Below are 17,658 nucleotides of genomic sequence, written 5' to 3' on the forward strand. Positions count from 1 at the left end.
ACTCTAACGATAGGACCACTTGAGACGCGAGTTGTATCATCACATACACCTCCAAGAAGCAGGTCTCAAACATTCCATGGCAGGACGACTCCACGCGCATACCCGCTACCTTGAGCACCTGTAGCACCAGTGGAGGACAAGGGCTTTCTGGTAAAATCAACCGCCAGGTTATCGTATAAAGATCCATAGTTCCATACTTCCAGCACCAGCACTAAGCACAAGCCTCGGGCAGTAAGACCACCGCCGCCCCTCTGCCATGCTCACTCCCCTTTTCTCAGCGGCCATGGAGCCCCAGCGCGGCGAGAGGGAGCTCCAGCTTCTCCTCCTCCCCACAACCACGCCTCTCGACGCAGCCTTCCACGCCCCTCGGCCGCCGGCGAGCCCCTCCGACCACCCGCAGCTGGACCTGAGCCTGTCCATCAGCATTGGACCACCGCCTGCGCCACAGCCATCGCCGTCGCCGCCAGCAGCCGCTGCTGACCAGATCAAGAAGGCGGCAGCGGGGGCGGCGGACGTGCAGGCGCTGAAGCGGCAGACGGCGGAGCAGGCCCGGATGGCGTCGGCGGAGCGGGCGTACGCGGAGCGCGTGATGGAGCTGGCGCGGCGGGAGCTAGAGCTGGCGGAGCGGGAGTTCGCGCGGGCGCGGGCCATCTGGGAGCGCGCCCGCGGCGAGGTGGAGAAGGTGGAGCGCGTGAAGGCCATGGCCGCGCGCCGGATCGCCGCCGGCTCCGCCGCGGCGCTGGAGATCACCTGCCACGCCTGCATGCAGCGCTTCCACCCTTAAACCACCACCATAGATAGACCTCCACTCCATGCCGTGCATGTTCTGCTAGCTACCTTAACTATTATATTAGCTGCTAAGAGCTTTGTTTATGAGTGTTTTTATGTCAGTTAATTCAGGCCTCGATCGCATCATCGATCATCTGTTGGTGATTCAGTGGGAAAAAGGAAAGGAAAGGAGCAGATCAATGTTCTTCTCTTGCTTTTCTTGTAGAATACAGCACCGTTTCCAGCCTAAAAGGAGAGGGAAAGGGAATCTAGCCAGCAGCTTAGCTTTAGCTAGTGGTGTGCAATTTGGATAAGCTGGCCTCACTGCTGCGTTAGTTGGCCGTCTTTGCGCAACACATGCTTCTGGGATGGGATCTCTCTGACAGCAAAGGATTCAGGACAGTTTGTAACTCAGGAATAATTCTGTCTAAAGTTTATACGAAACAGTTAAAATAGAGAGGAATAATTCCTATACGATCCAAGCAGACTGAAATCTTTCTTTGTTAGTTGCGGTATCCAGTGGCAGTATCAAGCAAGGTCAGGCCAGGACCACGCTTGATCCAAAGCATGAAAGCGTGCATGTCAAATCCGTACGGCAGCCAGGGATAGACACTTGCTTATTAGGCGACAGTGAAGGGTGGATAGCAGCCCTGTAAAGATGGTTACGCAGAGGCAGAGACGAGCAGGAGTAGTAGGCCGCACCGCCCGCAGTAGGCGCAGCAGATTCTCGCAGCCATCACACTCGCTCTTACCCATGAACAGGTGCGCCTGCCTGCAGGCTGAAAGAGACGGCAGGGATGGCTCGCACTCGCACGGCGCGTCGATGCTGCCAATTCCGATGCCAAGCCAAGATGTCGGCACTCGATCGGCAGAAAGGATCTCGCTGTGTGCTGCTACAGCTCCTTGATTTTCCTTTTACCTTTTCCATTTCTTGTGATCGAGTTTTGTGGTACATCAGGCATCAATGTTGGCGATAGCTTGGATCAAGAAGTATGACACGCTGGCAGTAGTATGATCTAATGATTGGTGTGCCATGCTTATGCATGGTGGGGTGGAATCAGAGGAGGTGCTCTCCCTCACTGCTTTGCTCTAGACCAGACATGATGAGGTGATGAACAATCTCTTAGAAAGTAGCTAGCTAACCGCCTCCGAACTGAAACATCTCTAGCAAAAGCCAGCCCATGTGCGCGCGCGGTGGTGCCTTTTGCACTCGGGAATCTTGTCCTCGCATCGCCTGATTTTGTCGATCAGGGCTTCTCGAGCTTGATCAGGGATGAAACGTCATGTGGTGGTCTACTCCTTTGTACTACATGCGTCCCTCTTCTGTTATCTTGTCTTGCAAAGATTACTCGATCATGGTTGCCCATGTTGCTGTCATACGAGTTTCTCGGCAATGGCAATCAAAGTACATACAGAGAGGATGAGCAGCAGCACAGAAATGGGCTACTGATGTTTCTATGTCGGCCGTTCAAAGATCCACGATATGGCAGCGCCAGCGCTGATCAGCAGCATGAGTGTGCATCCCCGGCGAAAGCATGCATACAGATGATCCAAAACTGGGAACCTGACAGACAGAAGCTAACAGATGATCGAGTAGCAGGTACAGGTAGCTTTGGCGTCGCGAGACAAAAGGAAGGGAACAAAGTAGAAGCAGATGGATGGCCTCCTGGGCTGGGCTGAAAAGGACAGATACACTGCACGGACAACGCGCTACGTTCCGGTTCAAAAGTTTGTGTCTTGTGCAGATAAGATGAAGGATCTGTATGCAGGCAATTATGCTTCTACTGGGCCTTCCACAGAAAGATGCAGAACTACTGTAACTGCGAGAGGATTTCAAGTATGTAGTGCCATGCACCGGAGAATACCGATCAGGAAGGTGAGCACGGCACAACAACAAATGATTGGCCGTTTCATCTGCTGCAGACCAAAGTTTACCGACAGTGATAATATCAGAAAACACTGCTACAAATTGCGTCATTGCAGTGATCATCACCGCCGGATCGTAATACAACCCGTTATGACCCGGCGGTGATAGAATCGACTGGCATTATCGCCGGATCGTAATACGAACCGGCGGTGATATCTACTCCTATTATTTTCCTCTCTCCCTCACAGTATTTCTCCTCTTATCCTCTTCTACCCTTATCTCTCCCCTCCGCCCTCATCTTCCCTGTACTGTAGCAGAACCAACCTGAATTATACCGGCTCAAGTACGCGAGTCCTCTCTTGAGGGCTACCTCGTGCTTCAAACGGTATAATACCTTGTCCTGTCGGGTAACGTCCCGATAAACCACCGAATGCAGGATCAAACAAGATACCTCGCACGAAGGCGAGTCCAGAGATATAACAGCCGTTACACTTTACATCACACGCAGTTATATTACAAAAGTACACCAAACATCATCAGTTCCCAGTGAAGGGAGATTATTACAAAACAGGTTTAAGTTTTTAAGCCAAAGCAGCGGAGTTTAAAAGCGTAAATATTGTACACGTCGTTATTACAGCTATCATGCTAGCCCTGGCATGATATCACTCAGTAGAATCGGTGTTGGCCGGGGACGGATCCCACTTCACGGACCAACCATCAGGCAAGGGATAGGGCCATGGTGTAATGAATGTTGGTTCATCAGGGAGATTACCTGAAGTAAATCAACAAAAGCAAGGCTGAGTATACTAATACTCAGCAAGGCTTACCCGGGATTGGGTATACTTTAGCCCATAACTAGACTTATGCAGGCTTTTCAGGTTTTGGGTAAAGTTTTTAGCTGAAAAGCAACAAAGAGTAGACCCTTATTTTCAACTGTTAGTTTTCAGGTTCTAGTTGATTAACCATTCTAGGTAAGCACCTATAACTACTCAAACAGGGTAGATTCTTTAATCAAACATCATCTTTCATAATTACAAAGTTACTCTTGTTACTCTATGTGATAAAAGGATTAAGCAGTCTCAATCTCCGCGAGAAACGGACGATTCTGAATCGAATTTCAAACCTTGCAAGGGTAAACCTAACACACACGCTTGGAACACCAAAGGGTCATTCCGAAGCAACCGTTTGCCTTTCATTCCGACTCGTGGATCAGTGCCACCACAAGCGACTGCAGGACCATACGCACTTCCAAAGTGCAGGATGTCCGTCTGTAGCGCGACTACAAAACCCGTACTCCTGGTTGCCCAGCAACACGTATTCCTGCACGTCGAACTAAGTAACCAAAAGAAGCAAATACATGTGGTGAGGGGTATGTCCACTCCTCGGGCCGATCGGTTACTAGGCTTACCGCTTACCATATTTCACGGCATGTGGCTAGTACTTTCAAACGCTTAACCACCGCTACCACACACTGCGACCTTATCAAGTTCCACAACACAGACGGGGTATTATCTCAACCATGATACCTCACAAAACTCCCATCCGTCATCCTTATAGTGATAACAGGAATATAAATATTACAACTCCTATATATCGCGCGAGTGACAGGAAATCACTCGACTTCTACCGGTCCTATAAGCAAAGCAGCTATTCGGACTCAAGTTCTAGTGTTCAATACATAGGTTCCTGGAATTATGCAACTAAGGTTTACAAACAACTCCTAAGAACCTAATGCATAAAGACATATATAAATAGTATAGTTTGCAGTGTAATAAAGTAGGGGTTATGTCCGGGGCTTGCCTTCGCTGGTGGGGTTGGGGTTAGTCAAATTAATATCTTCCGAACCTTGGTTCGGGGCTTCAGAGAATTCCGTGACAAAGTTCCCGGGGTCTTCAGAATAACCTCCTTCTGGTTCCGAGATAAGCTCGTAGTAACCGTCAGCGAGAGCGGTCGAGTCTATATGAGATGCAAAGTTATAAGTTATGGAATGCATATACTTTTATGTTAATTCACAATAAAGTTGCAATCCAAACAAAAGATCATTACATTTTAATAAACAACCTAACTATCTTGTACTGGGCAGTCATTTATTGAGTATTAAGTATCTTATCTAGATACATTAAATAACTAAGTTAACTTTACTAAATATCTAACTAGTGGCATGGAGCAACAGGTTGGGGTGATGCCCAATAACTAAGTTAAATCCTTTTATCTATTGCTTGTATTATTGATTTATATGAAGTCTATATTGATACTAAATTATGTACTTATTATAACATGTTCAATTTGTTTTTAGTTGTTTTCCATCTAATCTTAAGTTGGAAATTTGGCAATAAACTACACTATTATAAAACAGTACTGGAAAAATAATTTCTTGATTTTTGAGCATTTAAATTATTCATAAATTTTTATGAACTAGAACTATGGGTCATGAATTTTTCTTTAAATCTAAACTTAAATTCATGGCTGAGGTTACATTAGGCCTCTGACTTTCAAATTTTTATCTTAGATTTCTCCTATTGTAACAAAGCTAAGATAAATTTTTCAGCCCTAAACATGAAGGAATACATTTGGAATTAAATTAAGTAACTTTTATTAACATATAACAAAAAGTACTCGAAATCTAAGCAAATGAACAGTAAATTACTCGAACTTTTTACACAGAGCTATACATAGTACATACAGTCTAAGTTTCAAATTTCAGCTATAACACATGCCTATAACATGAGATACAATTAAAACACTTATTTTCTAATATTTAATCTACATCAGAAAATATACACCTACAGCTCAAACTTCCTAAATAAAAGTAGTCGAGTTTTACTTAAAGATTCCAACAAAATTTAGTTTGCATTTTTATGATCTTTCCTCGAATAGATACAGAATTTCTAAGTTGACAGCATTATTTACACAAGGGGGTCCTTCGGGTACTATTCAGCTGGGTCTATAGCCTTACAGAAAAACCCCTGGGTTTTCAAGTCTTCTAACCCGAGGTCCCTGGGCTGTGAACCGAAGCAGAGCTACGCGGGGGTGGTCCTGTTCCGGCGACGGCGGTCACCGGCGGCGAGGTCTGAAGGGAGGAAATGGTGCAGGAGCTCACAAGGGTTCCGTTGCACCACGTGTCGAGGGCTGGGGTGGCCGGAATAGTAGAACTCGACGAGGACCCGAGATGGTGGCGGAGGGGTCACCGTTGACGGCGAGGTTCCGGTGATCAACGTCGGCAAGGAACCTACGCACAAGAACCAGCACGTCATGGGGAACATGTAGGTGCAACTAATTGGAAGGATTCGCGTCGGAGGAGAAGCAATCGGCGAAGACAGTGGCGGCGGCGGCGAAGTTGAATACCGGCGATCGTCGGGAGGGTGATGTGCTGGACTATAGAGCCAACGGACGGATCGTGGAGCTTCACAGGGGTGATGTGGTGCTAGCTAAGGTACTGTGGTGGCGTGGGATGGCTCGGGGTGAGCTGTCCACGAAGAGCGGGAGGCGGCGGCGGACGGTGGCTGTCGGAGACGAAGCTCCGGTGTCCGAGCGGGGAAAAGGAATGGCTGGGAAGCTGCGCGGGGATGATGTGTAGCTGAAATTGGGGTCAGCGCAGGCGGATCAGCGGTGGAGAGGTGGGACGACGGTGAGCTCGAGCTCGCCGGCGTTCGGGTGGAAATGTCAGCGGCGTTCCGAGGCGTGGGAGTGGAGAAAGAAGGAAATAACGCGACCATTAGCTCCGCGGGTTAATAGTAGTGCTCAATCGCGCGCGAACGCGAAGCTTGGGCGCTCGGTTTGGAGCTTGCCACAGCGACAGCTCGGTGGCGGCCGAGCGGTGGTGGCGCGCGCGTGGCGAGCGCAGGGGACGCCAGGGAGGGAGAGGAGCAGAGGTGGGAGAGGCAAGGGGCGACGTGTGGGCATGTACAGAAGCTGGAGGTGGAGCTCGGGGCGCGGCGCCGGCGGTAAGCGGCGGTGGCAGGAGCGGAACAGAGGGGGAAGCGGTGGTGCCAGAGGAAGACGAAGCAGGGAGGTGTCAGGGGGACTTGTTTGTGATTTCCAAAAAGTTCAGGGACCCCTCTGTAAACTAAAATTTTTCACTGCTACAAAGGTCAAATGAGAAAATGCTCAACATGAAAGTCGTAGAGTTTTTCAAACTCTACAACATTGTTTTAGGGCTTAGATTCAGAAACTCAAAGTTTACAACTTTTTAAATTGCATTTTGAAACAAGGATGGAATTTAAATTAACTTTGTCTTTTCCCTTCTAAATTTGATCAAACTTTGGACATGTTTACAATTTTTCTGGTTTGTCATGATTACTTGCAGTTTTACACATTAACCCTTAGGTAAATCTAAATTTTACTTTTACACTTCAATCTTTTCATATATAGACCCTTATATAATTATGTTAATTACACATAGATCCTTAGTTTCATACAAAGTCTATTTCTCTTAGATTTTAACTTAATATTTGTACTTTTCTTCACTATAGACATTTGATTTTGACATTTAAGAGCATTTTTACACAATTGCACATAGGCACTTATAAAATTCATTATTTACAAATATGCCCCTAGTTCTCTGTACAACTCACATACACCTTAGCATGCATACAACCTACGAATACCTAGTGTCTATATTTCTAACTACCTGAATGTTACATGTACTCTCCAGTCTAAGAGCATCTCCAGCAGATTACTCATCCCCCATATCCTATATATTTTTTCTCTCCATTGCCAATAGTATTTTTTGTATTTTTGGTAATGAGTGTCATAACATATTACTCAATAGATACGGTGCAGGGAGGAATCCCCCTACATTTGAGCAAGAGGGAGGTGTGTTTTAGCGACCATCAAATTTTTTTTATTGACGATGGAATTGGTAATCTGCTGGAGCACCTCCTATTACCAAAAGTACAATTTTTTAGTATTGAGGAGAGAAATGAGTAATCTGTTGGAGATACTCTTATCCCCTCCACTGTGCCCCTCCCACTCCGGCGATGCTCCTCGATCTTGACCCTGGCGCTACTCCCCTCCCCTCCCCTTCGCTGCGCCCCTCCTCTCTCCTTCCCCGGTGGCCCTCCCCTCCCTACTGCTGCTCCCCAGTTCCCTCCCCTTCCCTGTAGCTGCTCCCCTCCTTGGGCGCTCCTCCCCCGCTGCAGTAGCGTGATGGCCTACGACATGCGGTGCACAGGGCGGCAGCATGCCGCGCGGGGAGAAGCGGCACGAGGAGTCGCGGTGAGCTGCGCGAGGGTGTGAGGGAAGGTGGGGCGCACGAAGCGGCGGTGCGGCGGCGCCGGTGAGCCATGCGAGGAGAGGCGCAAGGCGCCGCGGCGTGAGGGGCCGCGCGAGGAGCCACGAGGCCGTTGCGCGAGGAGAAGCGCGAGGCCGCGGCGTGTGCGGTGCGAGGAGAGGCGGCATGGCAGCGAGCGGCGCGAGGAGAGAGGCGCCGCGGCGGTCAGCGGGGCGGCGGCAAGTTGCGTCGTGATTTTTTTTATTTTTTAACGGGCATCACCGCCGGTTCTAGAGCCGGCGGTGATGCTCCGTCCCATCCCGTCGAGCCTAATCCAACAGGGACCTAAATCGGTGGTAGTGATCTAATTTGTAGTAGTGAAAGATCTTATTTGATCGAAGAAGCAAGAACAATGTTGATTGGGTTTGTACGCTACTCGATATGATGTTCGGATCGGACGACTGGTGAGAGCGAAATGACATGCTGCTGGCATGGTTGAGCAATGGGGCTACCTGCGCGTCTCTGAATGAGCAGGGATGAGAGGGGCACCAATGGCCACTCGGATCGTGGGCACTGCAATCTTCACGGTAGGCTCCCGGCATGTGCAGGGCAGTGTTGGGTTCCATTGCGTCACAGTGTCAGTCGTTCAGCAGCGTCGACGTACCTCGATCAACATTCTCGCCCCATACTCCCATAGTCATCCCCTACATGTGCCGATGAGCAAGGAGCCATGTGCGTGGTGCAGGAATCCTTAAAGCCTCACAAAGAAACTACCAGGTAGCAAAGAGACAGGCAATGAAGCCAACAGTTCTGATGCCTGGCCATCTCGGGGCTGATCGAGATAGCAATATAGAGCTGATCCTGTAAGGAACTGGCAAGCTCGAAGCCAACAAGCAATTGATCGAATCAACTTTGGGTTGCGCACCCGATCGATCGACTGACGGTGGAGGCAATTGGAGGAGGTGCTACGGAGAACGCTGGTGGCCTGACTCCGTCCTGAGCTCGCTGCCTGCCCTGCCATCCACGGTAGAGTGCAGGAGGAAGCAACGCGAGGTGGGCGCGCACGTGGTTCGGCTAAAAGCGACGGGTCGTCGGCGGCCGATTCCTCGACGCGGAAGCCAACAAGGGGAAGGGAGAAACCTGCGGGCGGCGGAGGGAGCACGAGAGGCTATTTCTTCGCCACTTCGCCACCAGGAGGGGGACTGCATCCGGACCGGCATGCACCGGGATGCATGCGGTGGTGCTGGTGCTCTCAGCTTTCTAGCTCTCCAGCTGCAGCCTTCAGGTGCGGGTCAGAGCGACGGGTCGAGTTGGTTGGTTGAGGTTGCAGTGGATTGTTCGAGGGTTCATTGTTCGTTCGGGGAGGATGACAAGGATCAACATAGCACCAGCGACCAACTGTCTATACCTTGATGCAGAACGATTGCCGTGCTGTATGTCCATGGTGTAGCTTCTGCCTTGAACACATGACTTGATTCTGCCTGGCTGCTCACGTGTCGGCAGGAACAATGGCAATAATGAAAACGTGCCCTACTGAGCGCGCAAATGGGCCGCATTCGAGTTCGAGCAGTGGTTGGAAGGCCCAAATTTCTTCCAAATAAAGGCTGAATTTCTTAATGTGTCTGTCTGACTCTTATCTATCTGAATGAAGAAGATAGACCCCAAAAGTTGGGCCTCAACTAGTTTAGACCTCAGATGCAAATCCGATGGGCCTAAACTACAAAACCTGGGCGGGCCTAACTAGACCAAACAAATTGAGGCGGCCCATTTCCACGCGGCGCAAATCCGTTAACGCTAGCCCTCCTTGCAAGGAAGGAGGCGGCGAACGGCCCCGCGCGCTCCACACAACACAAGCCGAAGAGGCGGCGGAGCGGAGCAGCGAGCGAGGCGGCCGAAATATCTTCTCCATCCGAAGAAAAAGAAAGCCTCGGTGGTCGCGGCTGCCGCCGGCGAGCGAGAGTCACGAGCACGGGAAGATGGCTTGCTGCCGGGCCCTCGCGCTCCACCTCCTCCCCGCGTCCGCTCCCTACCGCCGCGCTCCCCGCGCCCGGGTTGGCGCCCACCGGCCCCGCCCTTCTCCCGTCCGGTGCTGCGCCGCCGCGGGCGACCAGGCGGAGCCGCCGCAGGACGCCGTACTCAAGGCCATCTCTCGTGAGGAATCTTCCTTGCTTCTTCTTTTATTTTTTTCCCTTCCGGACAGTCGATGGAAGGGGCGATTTAGCTTCAGTTGCCTTTGCCTCTACTTTGACATGGATATTCTCGATAGCTGCCGGAGAATCAGTTGAATGTACAGATTCTGGTTAGTTGGGATCGGGATTGGGAGCTGTTGGTTAATTTGCCGATGTCCACTGCCGTTTCTAGCTTCTTGACTGCACAATTCAGCGTCGACAGTCGTAGTTTTGTACTGTGGTACTGCTCCATTGTGGTGCCCTAGGTTTTAGTTTGCAGCTGCGATGTGCTCGAGTTCCCACTAATATAGGCAAGGCAGCAACATAAAGTATTGCCTTTATCTTCCGATTTGGTGATTTCCAAATCCCATCACTTGGTAAAACAGTTAGGGAGATGTCACCAAGATTTTGCTTCCTCTTTTATTGTGGTGTCTATGTCAGAGTTACCATATTGCAACCGGAAAATGACATCCCATAATAAGCTTGTAATTCTTTTTGGTCATACAATTCTTGAAACCTTCCAACTATTGGAAAAGGTTTGCCTTGTCTCAAGTCCTAATTGCTGAATTAGGTCCTCTGAATTAAAAAAAATTGAATTGTCGAGTTTATTGATTTGGACCTTCAGTATAATAAATATTATTCAAGTGACTTAACTTCTTCTTAGAGAAATCAACTCATGTGCTTGATCATAGCTGATGGGTTACCATGGATCCTATTTATCATGCTCTGCAAGAGTCCATAATGGCTTGAGCTAATTGTATAGCATGTTAGATGAACTTGGGCCTAACCCCTCCCTCTGAAGCAACCAAACACAACTTTTCAACAATCCGTCTGTTTTGTTTTCTTGTAGGATTTTCTACTACCACTTCTACCAATTTTTTGTTTGTCATTGTACTATGTTTTTCAATGCACAATTTCCGGATGGGTCTTGGATAAACTATTACAGATACATCTAGCTTGCTTAATGTATAACATTTTAATTATGAATGTTTTACATGCTATGCGCACTTACTATACTATTGTGTTGTTACATGCTTTCAAGCATATTGCTTAGTTGATCCAAAGCATAAAGTAATGCACTCCTTCCATTGTCTGACATGTTTTATCTTGTTAAACACTCACAACTCTTTTCATTTCCAAAAACAGAGATAGCTAGCTCTACTGGAAGAGTTGCACAAACAACAAATGTTGTCATGGGTGGTACTGTAACAGATGACGCAACAGATGAATGGCTTGTTCTTGATAAAAAGGTGTTCTCTCTTCTACATTAGATTATTTCCTCAGCTTCTGTGTGTTCTTCCTTTGGCAGTAGTTATATGAACACCCTGTACTTTTCTAAATCTTGACAGAGCCATTAGGAAATATGGAAATGAAGCCATTTTACTTGAATTTTGTTTCATGTTAATGGTCCCTTTAGAGGAATGATGTGTGTGGTGTAATGTAAATAAACTACATGCCCCTTATAGCTAATATTTCTGCATCAGCTCCTGGTTCTATTCTGCTCTGAACCTGTACTTTGGGTAGCCCAAATACACTAATCGCCATATCCTAGAGATGTAAATAGCTTTTTATGTAAGCTACGTTCTCAGTATCTTTTCTAAACTGTGTTAACACCATAAGCGTAAGGATTAAGTTGTCTTAAACTCAGCAGTTATTTGCAAAAGAGCAGAAGTTGTTTGAGAGTTGAGGTAGTAAATTATCTTGGCACGAGATGCTATGGTATGAAATGTGGGCTCTGAGTGACCTGTGATCCATTTTCTTACTGCTTTTCTTTTAACTATGCCTGAGACCAATTATAAGAAAATGAGAGCAGTGCTCTTAGATTTCACCTGATGCATCATTTTAAGAAGCTTGCTGGTTCTATGTTGCAGGTAAATACTTATCCTACAGTTAGAGGGTTTACAGCAATTGGTACAGGAGGTGATGATTTTGTCCAGTCAATGGTTGTTGCTGTTGAATCAGTTATTGAAGAAAGTATTCCTAAGGTTGGTTTCTTCGGTGTCTTTGCTGCTACGTTTGTAAAATTACATGCATGGATTTAAAAGGTTCCAATTGTCACTGCACATATAATTTCACTAATTATTTTCGAAGTAAGAATACACAGTAGCACATGCAAGAACTGTCAATAACTCGATAACATTCCCAAAACATTTGTTTGGGTCTGAGCAAGCTCCTAAGTGCTTAGTTTCTTATTATTATGCACTTCAGTGCTGCAGGCCCTTTTATTGTCTATGTTACCACATGTGGTTCAGTTCTGCCCTTGTGTAACTATCCTGTTTTCTGATGAGCTGTTAACCCTGTATGTGTAGGGTCAAATATCCCAAAAAGTGTCTGCAAAGGGTAAATATGTGTCTGTCAAGATTGGACCTATCCGTGTGGTTTCCAGCGAGCAGGTAACCCTGTCATTTCGCTTTTGATCAACATAAAACAGAAGCCCACGATCTGAGCCCAGACATATCGATCAAGGCCTTTCTGCATTTCCGACCCTTTCATTTATGTGATGATGTCTGGCACCATCTCGTTTCCAGGTCCAAGCGGTGTACAATGCCATGAAGAAAGATGTGCGCATGAAATTCTTTTTGTGAATGACAAATAGGTATTGCTATTCTACACGAAATGTTGATTATACTTCTTTGGTCGCATCATTTTATAGTAGTGGGCTAATGACATGTTGCAGGTTGGAGTGCTGTACGTCGAACAGGTGAATGGCGAAGATACCCTTGCTCCGCATGAGTAAAAGCTTGCAAAGCAGAGTTGCTTGCGTTGCTTGCTGCATCATCCTCTCGTTGGCGAGGACCAATGCGACATGCCAGTCAGGGAAGGGGTTGATTGGTGGTCAGATCTATGTACGGGAGTTAGTTCCATCGATGTAGCTGGAGATTAGTTTTGGAGACGTTTCAATGTTCAAAGCATCATTATTGTGTTGTAATTAACGGTGGATATAGAAACAAGTATAGAATGGAATGGGCAATGTATACGTCCCCGTTCGGAAGTGCTGCTGCTGCTGCAACCGCTGGAAAATCAGAAAGCGAGGAGGCTGAGAGTTCGTCAAAAAAGAGAGGCAGTGCATGCAAGTCTTTTTCCCTTTGGTTGGATCGAATCGATGCGAGCACTCATTGAAAAAGGAAGTAGACGCAGCACAAATTTATCGCTCACTCCGACTGGCCTAGTGATACCGTGTGCGTAACGATGGGTCGCAGGTACGGCCGTAACGCAAACAGTGCTGCTCACTCAATTGGCTGCCTGCCTGTGCCTGGTACTTGGGACAGTGCTACTAGTGTACGCGGCATCTGCCCAGAGCAAACCGACTGAAAGCCAGGGCAGCCTCGTCACTTGTGACCACGAAACCCACATTGTTTTATGCGGCGGCAAGCAGCACGGTACGTCGACGGACAATCGACACGTCGCGCAAAACCTCCCTCCCATCGCGGCGCCTCCGCTGGCTGACGACCGGGCCCCGCACTGGCGTGCGCCCGAAACGGGCCCACGGTCCAGTGAGGAACTCGCCGAAGCTCGGCCGCTCGGCCCATCCGGGGCCGGGACGACGGCACGTCGCGGCCCACGCCTCGCACGTCCCGCTGACACCGCGGGGCCCGCCGAGAAGACCGCTTGCGGCGATAAGATCGTCCGCCCACCGGCAGGTGCCCGTGGCCGGCGGCGGCACCGTGCTCGCGGGTTGTGCTGAACGCAACCGCATGGAACGGACGGAGCGGGTACGCGCGCGCGGCGGGGCGGCCTGAATCGTTTCCGTCAGGGTCAGGGAAGGGAGGTTTCTGCGCGGGCGGGCGCGAGGAGCGCGCACTGCCGATAGGCGGTTGCTCTGCGCCGCGCGGGGCCCTAGATTTTGGGAAGCTGCGCTGGCCTTTTTAAAATTGCTATATAAAACTGGCGGTTTCCTCAACTGGACCCTCATCGAAATTCCATATTGCATTGGACATTTTACGTCATATAAAACCAGAAACCACATGTTTGCTACTATCAAGCCAGGGAACTGTGATGGCCCTTTACGTCATAAAAAATCACTCGTTTACTGGTTAGTGTGCAGTGGTATCCAATGTTAAGTTGCTCCATCACAAACCAATCGATTGGATGAACCATGAGTTTAACCGGGATATACGATCAATGCACAATGCACTTCTTCAATACTTTGATATGAAAATTGCATCAAAGGTCATGCCATACTGTTGTATTGATAACTCAGTTCAACCGCGCACCGAGTTATTCATTTTCAACTCCGAACCTACTACCACTCTATCACTCAAGCCCCTAGTCACTGTGCGGTCACTCATCGGTTTCTGGTTTCGTCATTGCTACGCGTGACGTAGTAAAGACCGAAGATGAGGCGGTTAATACGCATAAACGATCATATTTCATGGCGTGATTCATGCGCTATAGAAGTGCTTTTTGTATTGTGGCAACTAATAAAGGTAGGTGGGAGTTCAATGAACTGCAACTCTGACTTTTAGATGATACCGCAACTGAGATCTGACTCTACTTAAGAGAAAGTACAAAAATACTCTTATTTTTTTTGGCATAACTTATTTAGTCACTATGAAAAACGGAAACAAAACAGCAAACAATATATGTATACTTCAATACTTATAGAATAAGTGAATAATTAATGTTATATTCTCAATTTCGCTAAATTAAGGTTGGAAGAAATGTCAATCATGAGAAATACCAACACTGTCATTAGACAAAAAATACACTTAATTTTGTTAATATCAACCATTATATTTATGTGCAACGATGTACATACTCATTACCACATTACAATATGTTTTGAAAGAGGCACATGAACCTGCATATTCCAAAAGCGAATTATCATTTTTCATCATTAAAGGTCACGCGCTCACGTTTCACCTCAACGTAAGTTACAGCAATATCACATAAAAGACATTATGCTTGGTTATATTTAAGTAAACTATAGTCTTATTGATACAATTTCAAATAAAGACGTGAAGCCGTAAGGTAGGTACAAACTACATCACTCGATAATATTGATAGAGTTATGTCCGTATAAATTATTTTGTTTTTTTCTTACGACTCACGCTCCTAAAAGTTAGGGTAGGGTAGGGAATCTACAACTACAACAAACGCATACACGTCATGCAAAACGTGAAAACTTGGAGGACTAACTCGAGAAAACGCCAGAAAAGTTGTGCAGAAAAGCAAAAGGAGCCGAACAGCAGGGAGGGAGCACGACTGTGCCCGTGCACCTCGCCTCTATAAGCGCTCCTCCCGAAGCCCGCCACCTCCACCACCTTCTCCGCCCCCTCCGCTTCTCCCCTCTTCTTCCTCACCCCCCAAACCCTAACAGCCCACCACCTCCCGCGACGAGGAGGCCGAGGGGGGCTTAAGTCCTAGTTTGCGACGGAGGCCCAGCGGCGGCCATGAAGACGCTATGCCCCAAGCCGGGCAAGGGCGGCAAGATCCACCCCTCGCCCGCCGAGGACCCCATCGCGGCGGCGTTCCGCCTCCTCCCGGCCACCATCCTCGTCCTCGTCGCGGGGCTAACCCCCGAGGACAAGCGGGTGCTGGCCCACCTGGTGACGCGCTCGTTCCTGGTGGGCTGGGACGCCGCCACGGTGCCGCCGTCGGAGCAGGCGCGCGGCAGCGGGCGGCGGCGGCGCGGGCACCCGCCGACCGTCGGGTGCCTGTGCTTCGAGTGCTATGGCAGCTTCTGGACGCGGTGGGGCTGCTCCCCGCAGCACGACCGCATCCACGCCGCCCTGGAGGCCTTCGAGGAGCACCTCAACGCGGCCGAGTCCGCCGCCGCCTCCTCCTCCGCCACCCCTCCCTCCTCCAAGCGCCGCGACAAGGGCAAGCGCGGCAGGGCTGCCGCCGCCACTCCGTCCCCTCCGCCGCAGCCGCCGATTCGGAGCCGCCCCAAGTCGCCGGAGCCCCCGGCCGTGGCGGAGGCCATCCCGGAGCCCGCGTCCCCGCCCCCTCCTTCCTGCCCTCCTCCCACGCCGCCCCCGGCTCCCGCGGCGTGCCTCTCCGAGAACAAGGAGAATGTCCCGGAAGCCCCCACTGCGGAGGCCACGGCAGAGGAATGCGGCGGCGAGGTGGCGGCGGAGGCCGAGGAGGAGAGGAAGCGCGGGTGGGCGGACGTGATGGGCGGGGTGCTGAACCTGCGCCGCTGGGGGATTTGGAGCCCCGCCGTGGAGAGCGCCACCTAGAGGCCGCAGCCGCCTGAGGGCATTCCTGTGAATGCCGGGCCTCTCTAGGGTTCTTTTAGGGAAACCTGGCTGCATAAGCAGCGGCAGAGATAAAAGAAGCGCCGGTAAATTCCTCTTCTCCCTCGAGGAAAGTTGGAAATCTTCGAGCGCCGCTAGTTACTACTAGTACTGTAGTGTGGGGTAACATGGCAACCAGTGATGGTGCAACTACAACTGAACAAGATGAACGTCACTTGGTGCTTCCTGATGGTGTGAATTCTGCTCGTCTGGCATTGCTGTGTTCATAGCTTCCTTGCTCGCTTGCCTTGCTGATGCTACGTCCCTGCTCGAGGCGGGTTGCGGCCTCGCAGGAGAAGCCTCTTCCTTTTGTGATGTAATTTAGGCAGGTGGTTTTCTGATGGTCGATCATGTAGAGTATTCCCTAGTCAATGCAGTGCTCGATTTCGACAGTATTGCGCTTCTTTGATCCGGCGACCCTGTCTCGTTGGCCTCTTCAGTTCTTGCCTAGATTGTTTTGCTTTACTTGATGTGAATGATCTCATCCGGGAACTGACGTGGAAGAACCATTGGATGAACCGGCTGCTTGTTCCCATTGGAGGCATTGCGTCTGGTGGACAACTGTAGTTCCTGCCAAGTTCTTCAGTTAGTACAAGATGACCACTGTTTCTCTTGCTCAGCAGGATCAGTTCCGACTGGTTTTCGCTGCGCTGATGATTTGTACTTGCGTTACCCGATACGCCCTCTGGCCCAGATCCAAATTGCGAGTTTTTTTTTCTTCTCTGCAAGACTGTAACCGTGTGCATTTCTGAGAGCAGAACATGGAGGGGGGCAGGGGTGAATGCTTCATCTTTGCAGCATTGTGCTCTCCCGTCCGATACGTGGTCTGCTCAACCCAACCTGCTGGATGAGAGGGACGGAGTGGTGGGGGAACTCTGAAGAGCAGCAAGCAGGTGGGGAGCATCAGAGCATGGCGATGCTCGCTTATCAGCCGGAGAGGCCGCAGGACTGAGCCATCGCTATCAGGTACCACGAGCCATTGTTTGGCGGCTCTACTGTTACGGGGATGAGGAGGATTGTTCTGCCTCGCTTCCCTCATCTTTGGGCCATTGTTTAGGGGATCCTAGCGGGGTTCATTGCTCCTTCCCCGAGGACCATTCCGTGATATCGTAACAGTAGCACTAGTCCTGCCTGTCTCCTTCATCAGCTAGGATTCATCCACACAATTCCCGCCTTTCCTGGGAACGGTAACTGGAGCGTCCATGGATCATTCTCACCGTCCTTCCGCGGTAACAAAAAAATTACCAGCTACGTGCCCATGCATATTGTTGTCCGTGGCTCGCCAAACATTGTTGCTTGGCAAATTGTAGCGTGCACACTATTCTTTTCTGCTAGATGATGCACAGCTTGCTGCAGTTACGGTGAATCTTGGTAAGAAGATAATTAACTCACGTGTAATCGGGC

At 49.4% G+C, this 17,658-nt stretch overlaps 3 protein-coding genes across 3 annotated transcripts; all 3 read left to right on the plus strand.

Annotated features, from left to right (window-relative positions):
* The first annotated feature begins 220 nt into the window (after window positions 1-220).
* LOC112873532 (protein SHOOT GRAVITROPISM 5-like) lies at window positions 221-974 on the plus strand. Its single transcript, XM_025936520.1, has one exon. The coding sequence runs from the start codon at window positions 257-259 to the stop codon at window positions 782-784; it is 528 nt and encodes a 175-aa protein (XP_025792305.1). The 5' UTR covers window positions 221-256; the 3' UTR covers window positions 785-974.
* An 8,689-nt stretch (window positions 975-9,663) lies between these two features.
* LOC112876535 lies at window positions 9,664-13,007 on the plus strand. Its single transcript, XM_025940667.1, has 6 exons — window positions 9,664-9,998; window positions 11,162-11,265; window positions 11,887-12,000; window positions 12,325-12,408; window positions 12,544-12,611; window positions 12,693-13,007. Exons 1-5 carry the CDS (start codon window positions 9,824-9,826, stop codon window positions 12,598-12,600), a joined length of 534 nt encoding a protein of 177 aa, XP_025796452.1. The 5' UTR covers window positions 9,664-9,823; the 3' UTR covers window positions 12,601-12,611; window positions 12,693-13,007.
* A 2,232-nt stretch (window positions 13,008-15,239) lies between these two features.
* LOC112873973 (proline-rich protein 12-like) lies at window positions 15,240-16,626 on the plus strand. Its single transcript, XM_025937096.1, has one exon. The coding sequence runs from the start codon at window positions 15,409-15,411 to the stop codon at window positions 16,195-16,197; it is 789 nt and encodes a 262-aa protein (XP_025792881.1). The 5' UTR covers window positions 15,240-15,408; the 3' UTR covers window positions 16,198-16,626.
* Window positions 16,627-17,658: the final 1,032 nt, after the last annotated feature.

The sequence above is a fragment of the Panicum hallii genome, chromosome 1 (assembly GCF_002211085.1).
Source record: "Panicum hallii strain FIL2 chromosome 1, PHallii_v3.1, whole genome shotgun sequence".
Lineage (NCBI taxonomy): Eukaryota > Viridiplantae > Streptophyta > Magnoliopsida > Poales > Poaceae > Panicum > Panicum hallii.

What these genes read in the sequence shown, in the direction of transcription:
- LOC112873973 (XM_025937096.1), top strand. Translation starts at nt 15,409, where the DNA reads ATGAAGACGCTATGCCCCAAGCCGGGCAAGGGCGGCAAGATCCACCCC.
- LOC112873532 (XM_025936520.1), top strand. Translation starts at nt 257, where the DNA reads ATGCTCACTCCCCTTTTCTCAGCGGCCATGGAGCCCCAGCGCGGCGAG.
- LOC112876535 (XM_025940667.1), top strand. Translation starts at nt 9,824, where the DNA reads ATGGCTTGCTGCCGGGCCCTCGCGCTCCACCTCCTCCCCGCGTCCGCT. An exon ending in CGTACTCAAGGCCATCTCTC is followed by an intron (nt 9,999 to 11,161) that starts GTGAGGAATCTT and finishes TTCCAAAAACAG; the next exon opens with AGATAGCTAGCTCTACTGGA. An exon ending in GTGTGGTTTCCAGCGAGCAG is followed by an intron (nt 12,409 to 12,543) that starts GTAACCCTGTCA and finishes TCTCGTTTCCAG; the next exon opens with GTCCAAGCGGTGTACAATGC.